At 39.3% G+C, this 19,843-nt stretch overlaps 1 protein-coding gene across 2 annotated transcripts; it reads left to right on the forward strand.

The window, feature by feature from the left end:
- The first annotated feature begins 770 nt into the window (after positions 1–770).
- ppp1r16a (protein phosphatase 1, regulatory subunit 16A) lies at positions 771–16,765 on the forward strand. Of its 2 annotated transcripts, none has more exons than XM_007547862.2 (11): positions 771–951; positions 8,389–9,391; positions 10,215–10,285; positions 10,990–11,135; positions 11,401–11,504; positions 11,590–11,714; positions 12,109–12,234; positions 12,313–12,388; positions 12,475–12,604; positions 12,691–12,853; positions 13,638–16,765. In XM_007547862.2, the coding sequence occupies exons 2-11, from the start codon at positions 9,145–9,147 to the stop codon at positions 14,154–14,156; spliced, it is 1,707 nt and encodes a 568-aa protein (XP_007547924.1). In that variant the 5' UTR covers positions 771–951; positions 8,389–9,144; the 3' UTR covers positions 14,157–16,765. The 2 variants fall into 2 exon arrangements, with proteins under 2 accessions (XP_007547924.1, XP_007547925.1); XM_007547863.2 differs by lacking the exon at positions 771–951 and adding an exon at positions 4,237–4,600.
- The last annotated feature ends 3,078 nt before the right edge of the window (positions 16,766–19,843 follow it).

Here is a 19,843-nt window from a genome sequence, read left to right on the forward strand (position 1 = left end):
CCTGTTTACAAAAGGTTATATGAGTGTATATTCCTGGAACTTTGAGACTAACATGAAAGAGATTCCACAGAAATGTCAAATTCTACTCAGAATTTCTTTCTTGCACAATGTGGGAAGAAAAGAAATACATACTCAATGTCATTGTCATATAGTCGCACGACAAAATAACTGAACCTTTTCACTCTTGATCCTTTGGTAAACACAAACTTCAAGGTATTTAAATACTGATCACAATGTAGTGCATAAGTGAAAATTGGAAGAAGAGCCATACAAAGTTTTCAATGTTTGTTTTTACAAATGCAAGTATGGAAAGTGTGGCTTGCATTTATATGCACCCCTCTTTCTCTTGATATCTGTAAAGATCCAGCACAATAAATTTCTTTCAGATGCCAATATGCAATTAAGAGTACACCTGTGTCATTTAATTTCAGTAAAACTACAGCTGTTCATGGAAGATCTCAAAGGTCGTTATAATAACTAATTGTAGGACAGACAATTTGAACTTCTCATTATAATGGCCCAGTCAGTGCAATGAATATCAGGTGTCATTACAATTCCACTTAATAATTATTAACTAATTTGTGTTGGTTTATCAATAGGTATAATAATAATATAATATAATGGTTAATATGATGTGTTGTTTTATGTTTCATACAACAGACAAAATGTCTGCCAATAAAGTTTGAAGTGAATGGGGATGTTGGAGGTGAATAGAACTGTATGCATACTGAACTCTATGAAAATTGAACATTTCTCCCCGAAGACTCTGCCGCCCTCTAGTGGAGGCTGCGCTGTCGGAGGAGAGGGTACAGGTCAGGTTGTTATGGTGAGGCATTTCCCCTGAGGGCTGGCAGGCAGGAGCTGGAGCGGTGGACAGCAGCTGACTCGGTTTTCATAGCCGCAGAGCTGAACAGGAGCCGCCGCCACCGCCGCTGACAGCCACTTCAACAGGTAAGATGTCACCTCTGCGATTTCTATCAAATTCAAGTGGAAGTGGCTGTTCTGTTCGGTTTCATTTCACGCCTTTTCAAATAAATAAAGTCGTCGCCGAGAACACGAAATAACGTTTAATCTCCGCAGCGGTTTGTTTCTGGTTATGGAGCAGCTCAACAGCAGCCAGCTAAGGTAACGCTAGCATGACGTGACCTCTCTCCATAGTCGACTCAATAAACTCAGTCAGCAGGTCCTCTCAGTAGTTTTTATAGCATAATTAAAAGAAAAATGTCGACTCTGTTCGAGCCCTTCTGCTGTGAATGAAGGCGGGTGAGTTAAAGTACTTTCTACCTGTCAGACCAACAGCTACCTGTTGAGTCAGTGTAGGTGGACCGCTAAGGAGCGTTAGCTAATCTGCTGCTGCTCCTCCAATACCGTTTAGGTTGATGTTAAGCCTCTGCTGCTTCTATTGGAGCTTCTAATTACAGTTTAAAGTGGAATTAAGTCAAAAACAAAAGCCCAACATGCTTAATTTATTTCTACGACCACTTAAAATTAAAATCGTCCGGAAATTAGTGAACTATAGTTCACATAGTGACATATAAGTTCAGGTCATAGTTCAGTATATCTCCACTTTTTAAAGGTTCCCCCTGTATTATTAGGAGTGCGGGCTTGATAATCAAATAATTAGATTATAAATTATAAAATTACCATATAATGCTACGTTTTTGAATTTATTAAGCCGCAAACTGGTCGACATAAAATTATTTGTTTATTCATTGTCATTTCCAGTGTCTTGCAAAACATTAATACTACATGTGCCTTTTCACAATTTGTCACCATAAACTTCAGGGTGTTTTGTTGGCATTTTATGTGAGAGGAACAGAAATTGGTGTTAAGTGGGAAGTAAATTTTACATATTTCTTTTTAAACAAAAACAACATAAAAAAAAAACAGTATGTTAATTCGGATTAACCCTCCTTTACTCGGATGAAAGTTCATTTAACCCTAGCCCATACAAAATGCTCAGCATGGTGGGAAAATAACACAGCACATGACTCTGGACACATCACACCCACTATTTAGTCACAGCCTCAGGACTTTTACACATTTAGTGAAACATGGTGGTGGCAAAGTTATGCTGTGGGACAAGGAAGCTGGTAACATTTGGTGGGAAGATGAATCAACCTTAATACTTATAAAGAATCCAGTTAGTTCAGGGGTGTCAAACTCCAGTCCTTTATGGCCAATGCTCTACAACTTTAGATGTGTCCCTGGTCCAACACACCTGACTCAAACGGCTGAATTGCCTCCTGCGCAGGCGGTCATGGTCTCCAGAGTCCTGCTAATGACCTCATTGTTTGACTTAGGTGTGTTAAAGCAGAGACGCATCTAAAAGTTCAAGGACGCTGGACTTTGAAGCCTTGAGTTAAGGACCCCTGGGTTAGAGGCTGTAAAACACAAGGACATAAACATAGAGCTGCAGTGGAACAAATGACTGGACAAACAGATGTAGTTTAGTTATATTTCCCATACAGTCCTATGCAGGACTGTATATGTTTCTATAGTGTTTAAAAATGAAAGAACGAAGTAAAAACATGATTATCTTGTATAAGTTAGCAGTAGTTAGCCTTGTCACCAGTCCCTTCTGGTTTCAAACATGGAACAGGAACACAGTTTGGTTGAGTGTGATGTCATTTCTAGATCTAAGCATACAGCAGCCACCAGAACAGGTTCCTGGTTCCAGATCACCACTCCAGTTCACATAGAGGGATTCTGTGTGAACTGGACTTTCGGATGAAGCAGAGATTGGTGTGCTTGATTTCTGTTGCTTTCATTGCCTCTGCAAGGAGGATGTTCAAACCATCTCTTTCATTGATCACAATAGGCAAAGATCATGTCCCTGACTCCAAAGTCTCTCTGCCCGGCTTTCACAAAGAGTTTCGAAGAGGAGCTGCAAAAACAAATGAGGTGGATTAGCAGTGCTTGCCAACAGCCGATGGTGTCGTCCAGGAGATGCTTCTGTGAAATATCATCTCAGCAGCCTGGACATTTTAGTTGTCATAATACAAGATGGCGCTACCACTCACAACGAATCCATGAAGACAGTTGGATTATATTCACTACGGCATTTAGGTTTAGGCATCAAGTATTTCTGAACTGACTCTGGATCTCCAGTCTTACTAAGCTTGAGCTAATTTGCAAGTAATTAGTTCCTGCACAATTGTGCACTAATTAGTGTTGGCTGTTCACATAAAATCAAATTTGAAGACATTACAGTTTGTGATTAAAATGTGAAAACATTAAAGGCGTATGAATACTTTTGCAAGGCACAGACATGACATCTGTGGGTATCAGGTTATGTTTTGGAAAACCTGGAAGTATTTACTTCTTGTGAGAGCCCTAATCGTCATGCAAAACACTGATAATATCAAAGTGGACACGCCTCTTTAGTATTTGGCTCTCACTGTGCATCAATGACTTATTAACCCCTAACTGAGGTATTGCTCATGAGTATAGCAGCGTATGGGCCAAAGTACTTTTTCAGTAGCATTGCTGTGGGAAATGTAGTCAAATATTTGTAGGGTTTATAATGCAGACAAAGATTGCGATGGACAATGTGACGACAGGAACACAGCTCTGGAAGGAAATAATGAAATGGCCAGATTAAATATCAACACACGAGGTTTAGTGGACTTGAACCCTGAGTGAGCTTATGAAGGAAAGAGCAAATACTGGGTAATTTTTGAGGAAATCCTGTTTGTAGCTGAAATTGTGACTGTGAAGTAGTTACTAGAGAGATATTTCTTAGCAGTCTTGATATGGTTTATGTTTGTAATGATAAAAGTCCAGATGACTCAAGAAAGCATGTGCTCAAATTCCTCTTTGTATCCATTACTCTCTGTTGGGTGCGTAAAAGCCAGATACTCCCTTCTATCTCATTTTAGAAGTAAAGTTTCCAGATTCTTTTGTCCACATGTAGTCAGACTATTTTCCTTTTCATTCAAGGCCTCTCTCCCTCTCTCTTACCGTGCCATTGGCTACTTGGCAGATTTACTGAGATTTCTGGGTGATTATATGGTGCAACCCAAATCTTTACACATGACAGAGCTTACTGTAGATCCTCCTCACTCGCTCTTTCTGTGCCTCTCAGCAAAATTATAATCAAGTCATGTACATTTTTTTTTTTTTTTGCAACCACAAACAAATAAAAAAAAACCCATAAGTTTTGTCTCATCAATTTTGGTTTAAAATTGATGCAAATAGACTAGAGACACCCGTTGTTATTTATTTACTCAGCAAGCTGTTTCAAGCTCCACTTCTTCCGTAATTGATGTCTGTACTGCATAGTAAGTGACAAAACATCCTTTCTGTGTGTTTGGCAGGCCGTTCTGGCCACTTGGCTTTGTTTCGGGTTTTATGCTGGATCGTTCCCGAACCATCAAGCCACATTGACTCAGCATTGTTCGCGTCAGTCTGTGCGCTTCATCAAATCACTTCACTAGGTTGTTGGCAGCACACAGCCCAGTTTGGACTCGTTTTGTGGCGATAAACCACGGATGAAGCTCTTAGCGGCCTGGGTAGTCTGCTTTAAGTTTGAGCAAAGGTGTGTCGGCTGTATTTTCAGCCGGTGTTCTTGGAAGAGTGATCAAGTTGTTGCACTGAGGTAGGTACCACCTAACAGAAGGATGTAAGAACTTTTGCATGCGTGTGTGTGTTTATGCTACTCTATTCATCATAGCTGTTTGGAGAAAGTTTGTGTTCTCCGACAGCCCCTTCCTGTTAGGTCATCCAATTAAAAAAGGTCGGAAGACTATAAATCTCAGAGTGATGCTGTAGAATGTTTCCAAACACATTAAATACACTTTTTTTTCTTCATGTAAAAAAAGATTATTTTCTTGGGAGTTTTTGTTATGACTGAGCCTTATATTTTCCTTCTGACTGGTCTTGGCCTGACTCAGAAACTCACAAAGTTCCTAAAGTCTTTCCAACAACAAATTCCACAACAAGTGTTATGAAAGACCCCAAATATCCCTAAATCCATGAGTCACGGAGAATCAGGATTTTTCTTCCCCTTTTCTCTGTTTTATTAACTGCGTTATCTTTCTTTCTTTCATTCTTTTGGCAAGCAAACGCATAAATGATAACCGGAATAAAGTTTGTTACTGAAACTTGATTTTAAACAGTGCTGCTCTGTCATGCTAATGTTTACACACCGGCACAAAACCTTTGATTTCTGTCCAGCTTCTGTGTCGGTCTGGAGCTGAGCGGGGTAGTGGATCAGTAGAAACCCTTTGAAGTTATCCTTCCAAATTTGTTACGTCAGTCAAACTGAGCTTAGGATATGAATATTATTGGATGGCTATCTCCTGGTCAATCAGAAACTCAAAAATCCATGTATTTCTGGTCAGTAAAGCCACTGTACTTACCAGGGTATTCTGACAAAAGCTTTCTTCAGGGTAGATGGTGCTGCTGAGTGAAAGGCTCAACAAAAACCTATGTGGGTTTGGGAAAGGGGTTTTCCTCCGTTTTGGAAAGGTTGTGCTTTAATTTACAGATGGCTCTACTAAGTTTCTACGCTGTTCGTATTGATCTGCAATATCAGTAGGATCTGTAAATTAAACCCTGAATGTTTGCTCTTTTTGGGATAAGATTTATTTCTCAGTCAGCTCAACAGTAAACATTGGAGTGTTGTGGCTGAGCTTCATCCCTCTGATACCCTGCACTGATTGGCTTTGGCTGAGATCTGACTTGTCCACCTCACTCTGCCAAGGTCGCTAATCTGCAAACATCGTCCTCTTGTGCCCTGACTGCGTGTTTGCGGTAATGGAAAGGATTGTAGGAGACTGACTCTTTTGTTAGTTCATGTGCCAAAGTTAGTGTTTGTGTTCAATACATTTTAGTTTTCCATTCTGTCAGCAAATGGTGGACAATTCCATTAGAGGTTAATAGAGGTGCTCATTGGATAAGACATAACAGCAACAGCTAAGCTTCCTAGCAAACGGTTAGGAGATTTTAAAGAGACAATTCCCTTTTGCCCAGAAGACGTTTAAGTTGTTAATGAGATTGTTGTCACTAGAGACTGTTTGGTTAACAGTGATTTAGAGATGTTGGCCGAGACCAGCTCACGCAGATGGAGCTGTGTTGCATTTGGAGCCTTGCTCCTTGCCCTTTAAATGCTAAGAAGATATTGGATTATAAACTCACCTGGACAAATCTTTGTGTGGTGTAGGTCCTCTTTTCATTGTGCTTGAACAAATTGTAAACAAATATCTACTATTTCATAAGTTTTTATCCTTTATGAAGTTAAATATTGTCATTTAGCATAGTTGAAGTGTTTCTTAAAGAGGTTAGTCAAAAAAAAAATTAAATGGTAGTCAAACAGCGATACATTTCTGAATTATTAATAATCATTTTTTAAATATGAAAGTTGAGATATTTTAACAGCGGTATAACATGTTGCAATTCAGAATGCCAAGTTAGATTGAAGAAGATGTGTTTGTGAAAACATCTGGGTGAAGCACATCATTGTTCTGGTGTGGATGACATTGTTCACACAGAACTTTAAATAGTCATCTGGCAAGTAGAGTGAATCCAGTCTGTTCTCTCAAATCGTCCCCACAGAGCTTCTTCCTGCTGTGGTCACCAACCCGACGGTTCTTTTGACCACAGGTTACCGTGAAACAACAGTTTTATAGCAGTGCTTTGCTTTGTCAAGAGAAAGTCTTGCAGTGATGTTGTTTACATCCCAAACAAAAGCAAATGCATTTAGAAAGAATGAAATTATGTTCACTGATCAATTTTAAACCTTTTTGTGGACATTTTCTTGGTTTGAGCCTCGTTTAGCTACACATTCACTGAACTCGAGTCAGCGATAGTGGAAACACTCTTGATAGCAAAATTTGTAATTCAGGGACTGGACTTTGAATTTCTCACCTGGATAACATGAAATTAAAAAATAAATAAAATGGACTATGGTCTGGGCAGATATAAGTGGGCACTCCATGGAGATTTAGGGACATTCAACCAAGTTTCTTTGAAAAATCCTAACATCTAACTGCAGGAGTTTTCCAATTCAAAAAAAAAAACAAACAAACAAACACTTATTTTGATTTATTAACATCTAACATTGTTTAACATTTTTTAATTCATTTAGGTAGTTGCCAGGAAGTACAGTTTTGCTCAGTTTCCAGAAAATATATATGTTCAAAATATTTTCTCTGACTTCTGGTTACTGGTTGGGTAAAACCCTTTATAATCAACATTAGTGTTTATAATCTTTAAATCATAATGACAGCAGAACCGGCCCAAATGACCCTCATCAAAGGTTTACATAACTCATTTCTTAATTCCAGGTATTACCCATTTCAACTTAAGGAAACACCAAGTTTTTAAGGTAGTTGGTGGAACAGATTATCTTCGTGCCAAAAAAGCCTCCAGTTCTTGTATATTCTTGGGTTTGCTGCATGTTCTCTGAATAATGGCCAAAATCTCAAATTCAGCCAAGATATTTTAACTTGTGAGCACAAATGGTTCCTCTCAGCTTGTTTCATTTGTAGCCGGTAGCCTGTTCACTCTTATTTGTGCTTTGCTAAAGTGGCTGATTTGACTGTTTTGACCTTTACCACAACATAAGGAAATCCTTGCAGAGTGATTTATGACTATCAGTATTTTAAAATAGACTATTCACAAGGCCAACCAAAACGGTAAAGGAGACAGTGTGTAGGTAAATCTCTGTACACTGAAAATATCATTGGGGCTTTTAGCTGTAACTCACTCCAAACTTTATGAATTATAGCATTCAGGAGAAACATTGCAGGAACGATAAACCTCGGTAAGACGAACATCTGAGAGGAAGTTTGTAACTGATATATCTTATCATTATCAGTACACCTATTTGTCTGCTATTCGACTGATTTATTGAGCTAGTGTGGCTTAAGCACACTATTTCAGTCACATTTCAGGCATTGCTTGCTTGCTGCGGTAGCTCTGGGTCCTCGCACTAGTGTCTTACCATTCACTCTCTCTATCTTAGTGAGTGCCTCTAGTTGACCTTCCTCTCAGTGTGTACAGGCCAAAGCCTGAATAATATATGAGTAGCCTGGAAAGAGCCGAGCGCGAGTCGTGTATCTCTGCTGGAAGTTAACGAAAGGCAACGGGAGAGATATTAATGTCCGCCGTTGCTAGAGTTTGAACTTGCACTGAAGCGGAGTGTCGCTATGCAGATTTTAACCACTTCTTGTGTCTTGATCTCGTCCCTGTATGGGACAGCCATCACAAGCAAGCTTCAGCTGGCGTCAATCATTAATGAAAAGCATCCCACCTTCTCAAGTTTCTTTAGGAGAGACGAGGGAGAGGAGGGAACTCGGGGGTTAAAGATAACAATGTTAGAAGTGGAGAACTCATGCATTCTGCTGTAATGTAGCACTCACATTTTTTTCTCCCTGCCCACAGACTGGATCACAGAGGAGCAGCTAATTACAGCCTCTGTACTGTCAACACATCACCTGAAGAATGTTCATCAACAAGAAAAAGCCATGTAGCATTTACTAAGCACCTCAATTGGATTCATGAAATAATCTGGTACTGGAGAGGACATGGTCTGAATTCTGCATCTGTTGTCATTGAGCATCCCAGTTCTGTCTGCATAATGCACATGTTTATTCATCGCCAGTGGATTCTAAAATCACCGCCCCCTGTTGAATCTAGTTTTTGGACTTTATCAGCCCCAAATTAAACACTTTGGGGAAGGGAGAGAGTCCACAAAGCTGAGAGTGTGTGTTCCATCTTCCTCCTCTTTTCCTCTCCTTGAATGTATTATTGCAAGATCATCTACAGCTGAAATGGAAAGGACTGAAAGTTTGCAGAAGCTAGCACTTTTTCCTTTCGGTAATAAGTCAACAGCATTTCATTTTGGTCCAATAAAAGTTTTTATATAAAACGTTGATAGAATCCCAATTGTAATCATGGAGATATTTAGAGAAAAAGCAACTTGACTTAATTTATTTTTCATCAGTTTCCTTTTTTTATAATTTATTTATTTATGTGCTAAAAATCTAACCCCTATTTTATGTTCTGCTAAACACTGTGATGTAGTTCTTTGACCCTAGAGAAGACTAATATAATATTTTGAAAGCCAAATCACTAAAAGAATCTAATCTCGGAGAACGAGCTGAACACAGGCACGAGAAAGTCGGAACCCTGGTTACCATGGCAGCAGATCACGGCGAACTGCTGGCCGAGATGGCCACGGTCGGGCGTCTGAGTGCCACGGAGCGCCTGAAGCACGCCCAGAAACGCCGCGCCCAGCAGCTGAAGGCTTGGGCGCAGATGGAAAAGGACGCGTCCCGAGGATCCAGGGCCAAAGCAGACAAGAAGAAGAAGCGCACCACAAAAGTGAAGTTCCCCAACTCTGTCACGCTGCTGGAAGCAGCGGCCCGCAATGACGTGGAGGAGGGTGAGAAGTAAACACACACACACATACTGCCTTTTGAAACTCTGCATGTCCTTCAAAGGCTTTCACATTTTCTGACATTACAATAACACACTTCAATGTATTTAACAAGGATTTTATGTAATGCCATAGCTTAAAAGTACTTCTTGGAAAACATGCAAATAAGCATCTTGGGTGGAATACTAAACCTTTACATCAAAGTATCTCCAAGTGTCTCCTAATCATAGTCCAGACCTAAATTGATTGAAAAAAAATCCTTTTGGGACTTGAAAATTGATGTTTTCAAATGCTCGCAAATCAATTTTGGCTGCACTTCAGCTATTCTGCAAAGAAGAATGTTTAAACATTTCAGTCTCTGAAAGTACAAAGTAGATAGAAATGCTAAGGATGGCTCTCTATGGTATTTAATCAGGGGAACCAAAATAACATATGCACTCTACTCTTACCAGTTTTGTATTTGTGTAAAAGATTGAAAACTGTGTGCTTTTTGTTCCTTTTTCCCAGTTATGCTATAGTTTGTTTTGGTCTGTCACATACAATCCCTTTTGGTTATTGTGAGGGATTCTACCTCACGACAAATCAGGATCATTTTCCCGAGAAATTATAGATTCTTTTGCAATAAGCTCCAAGTTTTGTTTTCAAGAGGTTTACTGTTGGCTGCTTAGAATAAGGCATTGAACTCTATCCAGAAACAAATTTGTTTCTGTTTAGGACCCACAGACATACCTTAAATAAATCCACCCTGATTAAATACAGGCTTTCTTCCAGTGGGATCTTGCGTGTGTGTGCGTACGTTTGTTTTTATGTGTGCTTTTGCTTTTTCTAGTGAGAGAGCTGCTCAACAGCGGTGTCAGCCCAGATCTGGTCAATGAGGACGGACTGACAGCCCTGCATCAGGTACAGAGGCAGCAGGTTCAGGAGTTTGCTGATTGTAGTATTTGGAATTGTCAAAACTTAAACACTTTAAAATCATGCTTAAGTTCAGTTCATTATTTTTCCCTCAAACTACTAAATATGCACACAGACCTACTTTGCTTTAGGGTAACAATAAAGGTTCTGTCACAAACAGAAATTGCATGTTTTCAAAATGTTTGTGACTTTCCAGTGTTGTCTGTCTGTGATGTTTGCACCCATCACGTCTTTTTTTAAGACTTTATTATGTCTGAATCTTCTACATAACTTAGTTTATATAATGACAGATTATTCAACTTTTTGTTCATTTTTGTTCAAATTTTAGAAGACTAGAATTTCTGGCCAGATTTAGAGAAAGTTAAGGGATTTCTGTGATTTTAACTCCAATGGCCTCCAATGGTTTAACAATTTAAACCATTTGTAATTTATTCTCCCTATAAGTTGATGTAAATTTCTGCCTCTTCTCACTCATGAAAGGAGTGTTTGTCAGTACAGAGAACTCTTTATAAAATCAGTCACAGCTGAGTTTTTAGGAAAAACTTTGTATTTGCACAGCAGAAGACTGAGCCATTCATGTAAATCTTTCCTCTGAAGTAAGCTTAGTCTTCATTCAAAATCTAGCAATGATTTATCCATGTATGCATTTCCTTGTTTGCTTTTTATCCCAGTGTTTTTCTTCTTCTTCTCAGTGCTGCATCGACGACTTTGTGGAGATAGTTCAGTGCCTGCTAGATGCTGGTGCCTCTGTGAACGCCTGCGACAGTGAGCTGTGGACGCCGCTGCACGCTGCTGCCACCTGTGGACACACTGGACTAGTGCAGCTCCTCATTCAGGCGTGTGTCACTTTTCCCTTCCATTCTGAAAAATATCCTCAAGTTGTTGTTTTTTTTCTAATTTCTTTTAGCCTTTTACTCCTCTCTCTTTCTCTTATGTATTTATTTATTTTTCATTTTCAGAGGATAAACTGATTGAGAGACCTAAGATATGCAGTATGCAAAACCAGTGCAAATATGGCTGCAGTTTGACTTTGAAAACATCGCTTTGTACACGAGGGTGTGCCACTCTTACCCTGAAAAATTTGCATGTCTATTTCCTTGTAGTGGAGCCAACCTGCTGGCCGTCAATGCAGATGGCAACATGGCTTATGACCTCTGTGAGGATGAGGCCACACTGGAGCTGCTAGAGATGGTTATGGCTGAGCAGGGTCAGTAATTGTCAAATCTTTTGCAATGCAGGGGGGGAGAGAAAACGTTAACTGTTAAGCATAACGTTTTGGGGGAATTTTTCAGGGATAACTCAGAAGCGGATAGATGAATGCAGAGGAGCGAAAGAGCTGACCATGCTTGCTGACGTCGAGGCTTTGATTAACACCGGAGCAGATTTAAATGCACAAGACAACAATGGAGCGACCCTGGTGAGAGGCAGATGAAAATAATTGTAACACATGGTACACAAGTGATAGTCCACCAGGGTGTAGTCTAGGAAAGCGCTCACTACACATGCACCCTGAACCTGAATCAGTAGGATCAGACAACAGAAGGCAAAACAAAGGGATGTGAAAAGCATCAGTCATACAGAATGCATAACTCAGTCATTTACAGGAAACCATTAAATTAATGATTGGGTTAATCACATAAAGTGCTATTCTGAAAAGAAAAAATTATATTCGATGTTTGAACCTTTTTGTAAAGTAAATTAGTCAGAAGCCGTGTAACAAGAGTAAAAAAGGGTTTAGACGAACTGCACTGTTTCAGTGCAATAAGAAGCATCCAGCACTACAGTAGCTTTTTTTTTTTTCCCCAATTCAGCTCCACATAGCGTCTGCCAATGGCTACATGTCTGTAGCAGAGCTGCTAGTCGACCAAAGGGCTCAGCTGGAACTGAAAGACTCTGACGGATGGACTCCGCTTCATGCCGCCGCCTGCTGGGGACAGGTTCGCTCTGCCGTCGACCTTGAGTATCTTTGTTTTGACCTGTCTTACCGGGTGTCATTTGTTTTCACTCGTTTCCAGATCCAAGTGGTGGAGCTGCTGGTGGCTCACGGAGCCAATCTGAACTCCAAGTCAGTTTTAGATGAGACGCCGCTCGGTGAGATCGGAGGCTTTGTGTGGGCATTTTGTTATGTTTCTCTGAAATAACTCGATGCCAGATGTGACGCGTTGCTCCGTCTGCAGATGTGTGTATTGATGAGGAGGTCAGAGCCAAACTGATGGACTTGAAGAACAAACGCGACGCCATCATGAAAAGTCAGGACAAGCAGAAGGGCACGCTGCAAAGACGAGTGTCCAGCACCGGGAGCAGAGGGTAAACAAGGGAATTCAGGGACACTAGAGCAGGGATTTATTATTATCAGGTGTTTTACCTGATTCCCGTAACATTTGCCCACACAGGAAGGTTGTGCGTCGGGTCAGCGTGAATGAACGCTCCAGTCTGTACCGCCGGGAGCACCACAGGGAGGCCATCGTGTGGCAGGAGCCGGCGACCACGCCTGAACCGCAGGACGACGACGAGGACAGACAGACCGACATCGAGCTGCTTCAGCATGCTCACATGGTGAAGGAAACGGCTCCAGTATCTCATCCAGAGTTTGACTTTAGGGCGGCAGCCAACGGTTACTTTAGTAATCGATTGATCCGTCGATTATTCTGACGATTAATCAAATTTAAGAATTGGTGCATTCTGTAGATTTTTCATTTAACTACTCCATCTTATTTATGCATTAGAAACCCATCTAAAAGTAAACATGAATAACTTTTGTTAAATAAGAAAATAAATATTCTGCTCCCTGAAGTACAATAACTACAGCATTCCTTTAGTGAACGCTTTATAATCTGGAGGAAATTGTGCATCTGCAGCTAAGAAATACTCCCAACAATGTGAAAAACTCGGCCCTTTCTGCTCGACTTAGTATCAACACGTTGCAGAGGTGATCCAGTGATTATTATTTGGATTAATTAGTTAATAATTGGGTAGCAAACGGTGCTTGATAAGAGATTTCTTATCTCTTACAGAGTGAAGATAAAGCTATTTCATTTCAGGAGCTCTGCGTAGAGCTTATTTATAAAGGTTTTGTTTTTTTATCTTAAATGCAAAATTTATATACATTTCATACATCTAAGATGTTCTTTGAACAAGCTGCAAAGACGAGTATCGAACACTGGAATACTCTGATTCTATAAACTCCAGATAACTATTGATTGATTACTAAATTAGTCGATGATTGTTCCAATAATAGGTCCATCACAATGATTCTGATTAAGCCCTGTTTGACTTGATGAACTAGTTTTTTTTTTTATTTTATTTTTAAGTTTACTAAAAGTTTCCATTGTTTTCTCAGGTTGCTACCGGAGCAGCAATGACACGCGTGGAGGAACTGGAGGTTGCCGACAGAAAGATCGCGTCATCCAGCGTGGGGAACGGGGAGACGTCCGTGTCTCTGGCTTCCTCTGTGCCTGGCGAGCTGTGGAGCGGCGGGGGCCGCATGGATCGCAGCGGCACCTACGAGCTCAGTCCGGCGTCCGGGCAAGCGGAGGGCGAGGGCGCCGACAGCATGACTCGGGAGAAATCGCACCACACCCTGGCCGACCTGAAGCGCCAGCGCGCTGCTGCCAAGCTCAATAAGTATCCTGCGCCTCCTCCCCCGCTGCCCTCCACCGCCGAGGTGGAGGAGCCTCCTGTCGCCGCGACGACCCCTCAGGTTCAGCCAGAAATCCAAACGATCCCGACTCCAGAGCAGCCGTTGTCGTCTCCCAGTCAGGTGTTCTTCACCCCGGCCAGCGGAGATCCTCCCTTGCTGAAACTGCGGGCCCCTGAGGAGGAGCAGACCAACAAGGAGCCATGCTGTGGCCTCATGTAGACGCTCTCTGCTGCCTGCAGGGGGCAGAAGCACTCCAAAGTGACAAACACCTTTAAAAACAGACTTTTGATTGCAATGCATCACTGATGACTGTCAGTTTAGGCCTCATACAATCTGATCTCACAACAGAACGTATAATGACAACGTTGGTTTAGAAATTCAATACGTAGATTCTCTAAAAAAATAATAAACCGCAGAGATAAAGCTTCTGACTCACTAAGGATTTAAAGTGCCTTGCAAAATCAGTTACTACATTTTTTTCACCTTTTATCAAACCACAAACTTTACTGTATTTTGTGGGGATTTCATCTGATGTGCACTACCTTGTGTTGGCCTAACTACGTAGTGGATAGAAAAGCATAAATGGTTGCCAATGTTTCTTTTTTTTTTCTTTATTATATACAAATGCAGATCTGACCTTTGGCTCGTATTTGTACACTTTGTAGGACCAGATTTTGCTGTTGTTGCAGCTTTTTATCTCTACCAGATTTGCACATCTAGAGATTTGTCTTTTTCACATTTTTCACTACAAATTAGCTCGAGTTCAGTTATTCTGACGCATGAAGATGCTTTTTCGGAGTCACTGCTTTGTTGCTTTGGCTGCGTCTTCAGAAGTTGAATTTTGACCCCAGATTCTGGTTTCATGGCATTGATAGTTGTTGGGTTTTTTTCTACCTTTTTCTGTGTTTAGGCTCATTCATCTCCCCATCAATCTGACCAGCTTTTCTATCCCTGCTGACAAAAACTATTCCCAAAGCATCATGCTGCCACCACTATGTGTCATGTTAGTTTTTCTAAATGCATAGAACAAAGGGTTGCATTTTGGTCCTCCTTCCAATAACAGTTTCTTCTTACCAGTCTTTCATAAAAGGAAAGATTAGTTGAGAGCTGCCTTGTCAACAGATTCTCCCAACTTCATGTTCATGATGCTGTTTCTTATCTAATATAATCTTAAGTCTCATTACTCAACAAGCGACTGAAAGCACTTGACCGCACTGAATTTTGTGTAAGGATATTAGATTAAAAGGAGCTGAGCACAAAATCAAACCACACTTCTTATTTTATTTGTACACACATTAAAGACATTCATTGTTTTCATTCCGTTTCTGTTGTAAATCACATAAAATCCTATCAAAATGCATTTGTTTGTGGTTTTAATGTGACAAAATGTGAACGGGTTGCAGGGTGCAGGACATGACTTTAATAAATGGTGATGGTATCAACTTTGTAGGTAGTTGATATTCTTGATTTGGCCAAAACTACTGTAATATGTGATGCAAAAACTCACTGGTGGGCGCTTTCCCCATATTTTTCTTTTTTCCCCATTTTTTTTTTTTTTACGCTTTCTTAAATACTTTACCCTCATTCACAAATATTTGGGAAAGGAGAATTAAAGTACATCTTTAAAATCATGATTTGGTTTACATTTTAATTTTAGATACTCGCATATATTCTACTTCTAGGCATGTTTGCAATGTTAAGCATTAAACTGTGTTTAATGCCTAACATGCCTAATGGCCAAATGTCTCACTAGGCTACAGCATGGCCTAGTGACACATTTCCCTCTCAGATTTTTATTCTAAAACATTCGAAATGCGGAGGAACATTCCCATTGCACGTTTTCAGGTGAGACTGGGCTGCCCCGTGCCAATAATGGTTTGATGTCCAGTTTGTCTATTTCACCCATTTTCTTCTTCTTCGTTCAGCCTACATGCTCCAGCTTTGCCCCCCCCCTGCTCGGAGGCATTTGTTTCTGTTGAATGTAAAGTTTTGAACTCAGGAGATCTCCAGTATCCAGTTTGCCTAGAAATGTGAGTCGGCATAAACATGAAGTTGTCTACTACTACATCAACTAATTTCTCTTGATACGGAAAAAGGTCTTTTTTAATGACTGGTACAAAGTATGTGGATACATTAAAGATTTTATTTTATTTTTTTTAATGTTTGGATTTCTGAATGATTTACAGCTTTGTATTTTGAATTTAGAAAGATGTTTGTTCTTTAGCATTCAAAAAAATTTACATTTCAATATTGTAATGGTGCAATTTGTACATTTATTTTCCTTTGATATGAAATTATTTCTCTAAGTCGATGTACAATTTACATTTGTCAAAACCTATTCTCTGTTCTTCTATCAGTATTTGTTTTTCTACTCTCAGAATTTAATCACATTATTTATTTGTCTTACTTTGGAGGGGATTGGGGGGAAAACATCTTTTAAAGATGACGAAGGAAAAACTGAAAGAAAAATATTTTTGCATTCACACAATGATCAAAGAGTTACTTAATTGTCACATTGATGATCAGAGTTTTGTGCCTTCATTTGGTGGCTGGTTTGCAATTGGTGCACAATGACCCACAAATGACGTCGGTGAGCTTTGAGATTAAATATGATGGACTTGATGTGCATTTTAATGTACCGTTTACTGTAAAACATCACTGTTTTATTTTTATTGATTGAAAAAAAAAGACTTAAATACATTGTTTTCACAAATTAATTTTGTATTTCAATATTGCATAAGCACTTAGCACATCTGGATAGCGTTCCTACAGATTCCTAATATTATATATACTTCATCCCAGGGACTAAATACGATGTAGAAAAATTCTGTCTTTCTCACTTTTTAGAATTATCAGACCATTTGTTTCTTCTCTAAATACAGCAGATTGTTGTCATTTTGCTCCGTTCCTCTGACAGACTTGTGTAACTCAATTTTCTCTGCCCATAATTCTCTATGTGCCCAATATCGTGTTGACCACTTGAAATCATTGACTTTGTCATCCTTAACCCATTTTGTATCTTATTTGATAGTTTCCTTAGAGTTAATGACCATTTGGAATAATAATCTATTTAATGTTTTGTAATGTCAATATTTAAATATTTTGATTCTTTCCTCAACTTCTATTTTGTGAGGTGCACCAGTTCCTCTTGCAGCAAAACAACCACACAACATGATGCTACTGCGCCCATGCTTCACAGTAGAGATGGTATTCTCTGACTTGCAAGCTTATTTTTTTTCTCTCCGTACAGTCACAATGTCTAGTTTCATCAAACCACGCACCACAAGACTTCCTTCTTTTTTTTTTCTTTTTTCTTTTTTTTTTAGTTTTAGTTTTTGAATCTGTTTTTATGTTATTTTGGATAAACAGCTTCTTCCTTGCTGAGTACATAGTATTTTAAGCCAGGCTGGTACCAATCTTGGCACCCAAGGATGAACCCGATAAGGAGTTCCTAGGATACCTTGGAGTTTTGGTGAATTTTTTTAGATTTTCTTTCAAGCAATATTCCTTCAGGGGGCAGTATTGTGCGTTTTCCAGACACATAATGCAATTTCATAGCATAGTCAAGTAACGTAATGTTACTTTCAGTCGTCATAAGATAGTTGCATGTCAAATATGACTTAATAGAAATTTTATGTCCTGATTTAAGGACATGGAATTGGGCCTCTGTCTCTTTAAAAACTGACTCTTTCTGAATCTACACCTTCAGCAAGTCATCACGACGTCACTAGTAACCCTTTAACACAGTTTCTTTTTTTTTTTTTTTTTTTACCAGGAAATCACTGAGAAGTAGTTTGTATAACGAACTCAGCACATGTGCAGCTCCTCCAGGTGTTTGCTAATTGCTGCTGGCGAGTCTGATGGAGAATCCTACAAACAGGAAAAGTATAAGTCGCACAAAAACAGGTTGCGTCTTCCGATAAAGTGTATTTAAACACCTGGTTCCTACTGCAGTTAAGTTTCTCATGAGCCCCCTCTGCCCCTCCTCCTCTTTTCATTTTACTCTTTCATCACACTTACTGGGTACAGCTCAGATGTCACTTCAGTCTGTTTTGAAGTGCCTGCCAGTGCAGCCATAGATAGACATGAAGAAAACAGGACTTTGAAAGCATTCAATGTAAATGAAACAGCTTTTTTTTTTTAGCCTCAACTTGAAATATTTTGCACCAGAATCATAAACGCTCAGATCGTAGCACTCCGACGTGGCTTACAGCAGTCCTGCATGGTTTTGTGTCATAATGGAAACCGGTTTATGTTCAGTTTTGGCTTCTGAGCTCCTTAGCGCTGCTCAGTTTTTACTTTTCTTACAGCTGACCTTGACCATAACCTATTATGTTAACTTGGTATTTGATGCTACCAGAATGCATGCTGCGTGACACTCAAACGTCAGCCGGACATCACATGCTAGGACGTGCTCTGTTTTAGTTGGCGATATCAGATGTCTTTCCTTAGACTTTTCCAAGATGTCTCTGCAGAGTCCTTCTTGCACGAATGCCGATTTGATAATCTGATCGTTATAGCAACTTGTTTTTCTGGTTTTAGTTTTGTTTTATAGCTCTAAAATCTAGTTGCTAGATATTGCTAACAGTTATTTCAGTGTTCGGTAAATTGAGTACTGCAATTTAAAAGTATAAAAATGAGGTCTTTTCTCAAAACCTCTAAAATACTTAGTATTGTTTCTGTACCCATTTCTGTACTGTAGTTACAGCTTGTGTAACTCCACAGAAAATGATAAACTACCTTTGTTGTGACGCTTCTTTACAGCTATATGTGGTATTTCAAGGAAAGTGAATGGACAAGAAATAGGGTATTTTATTTTATTTTTTTTCCAATAAGATTTTTAAGATCATGTGGTGGAAAACTAACAGAGAGGGAGATTTTGCTGAAGGTTTGAAGAATGTGACTAAGATCCAGTACTGACTTGTTTCTGCCAGGGATGTTAATGAAGAACAGAAGTTTCATCTACAGGAGGAACTACAGAGAGGTCAAACATTGCTGGGGGTTTTGGAACTGGTGTTATATTTACTTGGGTTACACATATATAATCTGATAAGTACAAATGTTTTTTTAATGCAGTGTCTGACATTGAACACTTTCACTTTACAAAATTTAAATATATAGACAAACATATTGTTCAAAAAATACATGTGAAAGTAGTTTTGCTGCAAACACAGCAATATTATGTAAAATAAGGGTTTGGATGAAATTATTGCTTTAAAAACAAGTGGCTAAACTACAACCCTGCTGTAGACTGGATGTAACTTTATGTATGAGACGCTGTTTGTCCTGCCGTACCATTGCAATGAGTTTTAGTTAATTAACAACTCTGCTTATTACAGAACACATAGAGAACTTTGGTTGTGGTCCAAGTGAATCCCTTCCTGAGAAGTATCCTCTTCAGTTTTTAATCTAATAAGGAATAAAATGTAATAGTTACACTACTGTAATTACATTTAATCAAATTTGCTTAAAAATGTAACGTGTACATTGTAAATCCATTTTGCAAAGTATCGTCCTCCTCTGATTCTGTTAAAAATATGAACTATCTAACCAGAAAAGCTGGTCAGAGATGGTGCATGTTACTATTGTATAGTGTCATTTATTGACTTCTTTCTTTCATTTTTATTAGAGTTAATTCTGTTAAAAAGTATGGAAAGTGAGGCCTTATTATGGAGGCATCCTAACCAGATGACCAAATCATCTCATGTGACTCGGTGTAGATAACATAACTCTAGAGAGCCATCTTTAGCACATTAAGGCTGCTGGCTGAAGCAACTTAAAATCAGCTGCTTTTGTATTTGAATTGTACAGATCTTATTTTTATCTGTTAAATAATGTATTTTTTTTATTAGAAAACATAAGTAGTGGAAAGTTAATGTGTCTAATTAATAATACTTTTTGCCAGC

The sequence above is a fragment of the Poecilia formosa genome, unplaced genomic scaffold, assembly GCF_000485575.1.
Source record: "Poecilia formosa unplaced genomic scaffold, Poecilia_formosa-5.1.2 Scaffold22, whole genome shotgun sequence".
NCBI classification, from domain to species: Eukaryota; Metazoa; Chordata; class Actinopteri; order Cyprinodontiformes; family Poeciliidae; genus Poecilia; species Poecilia formosa.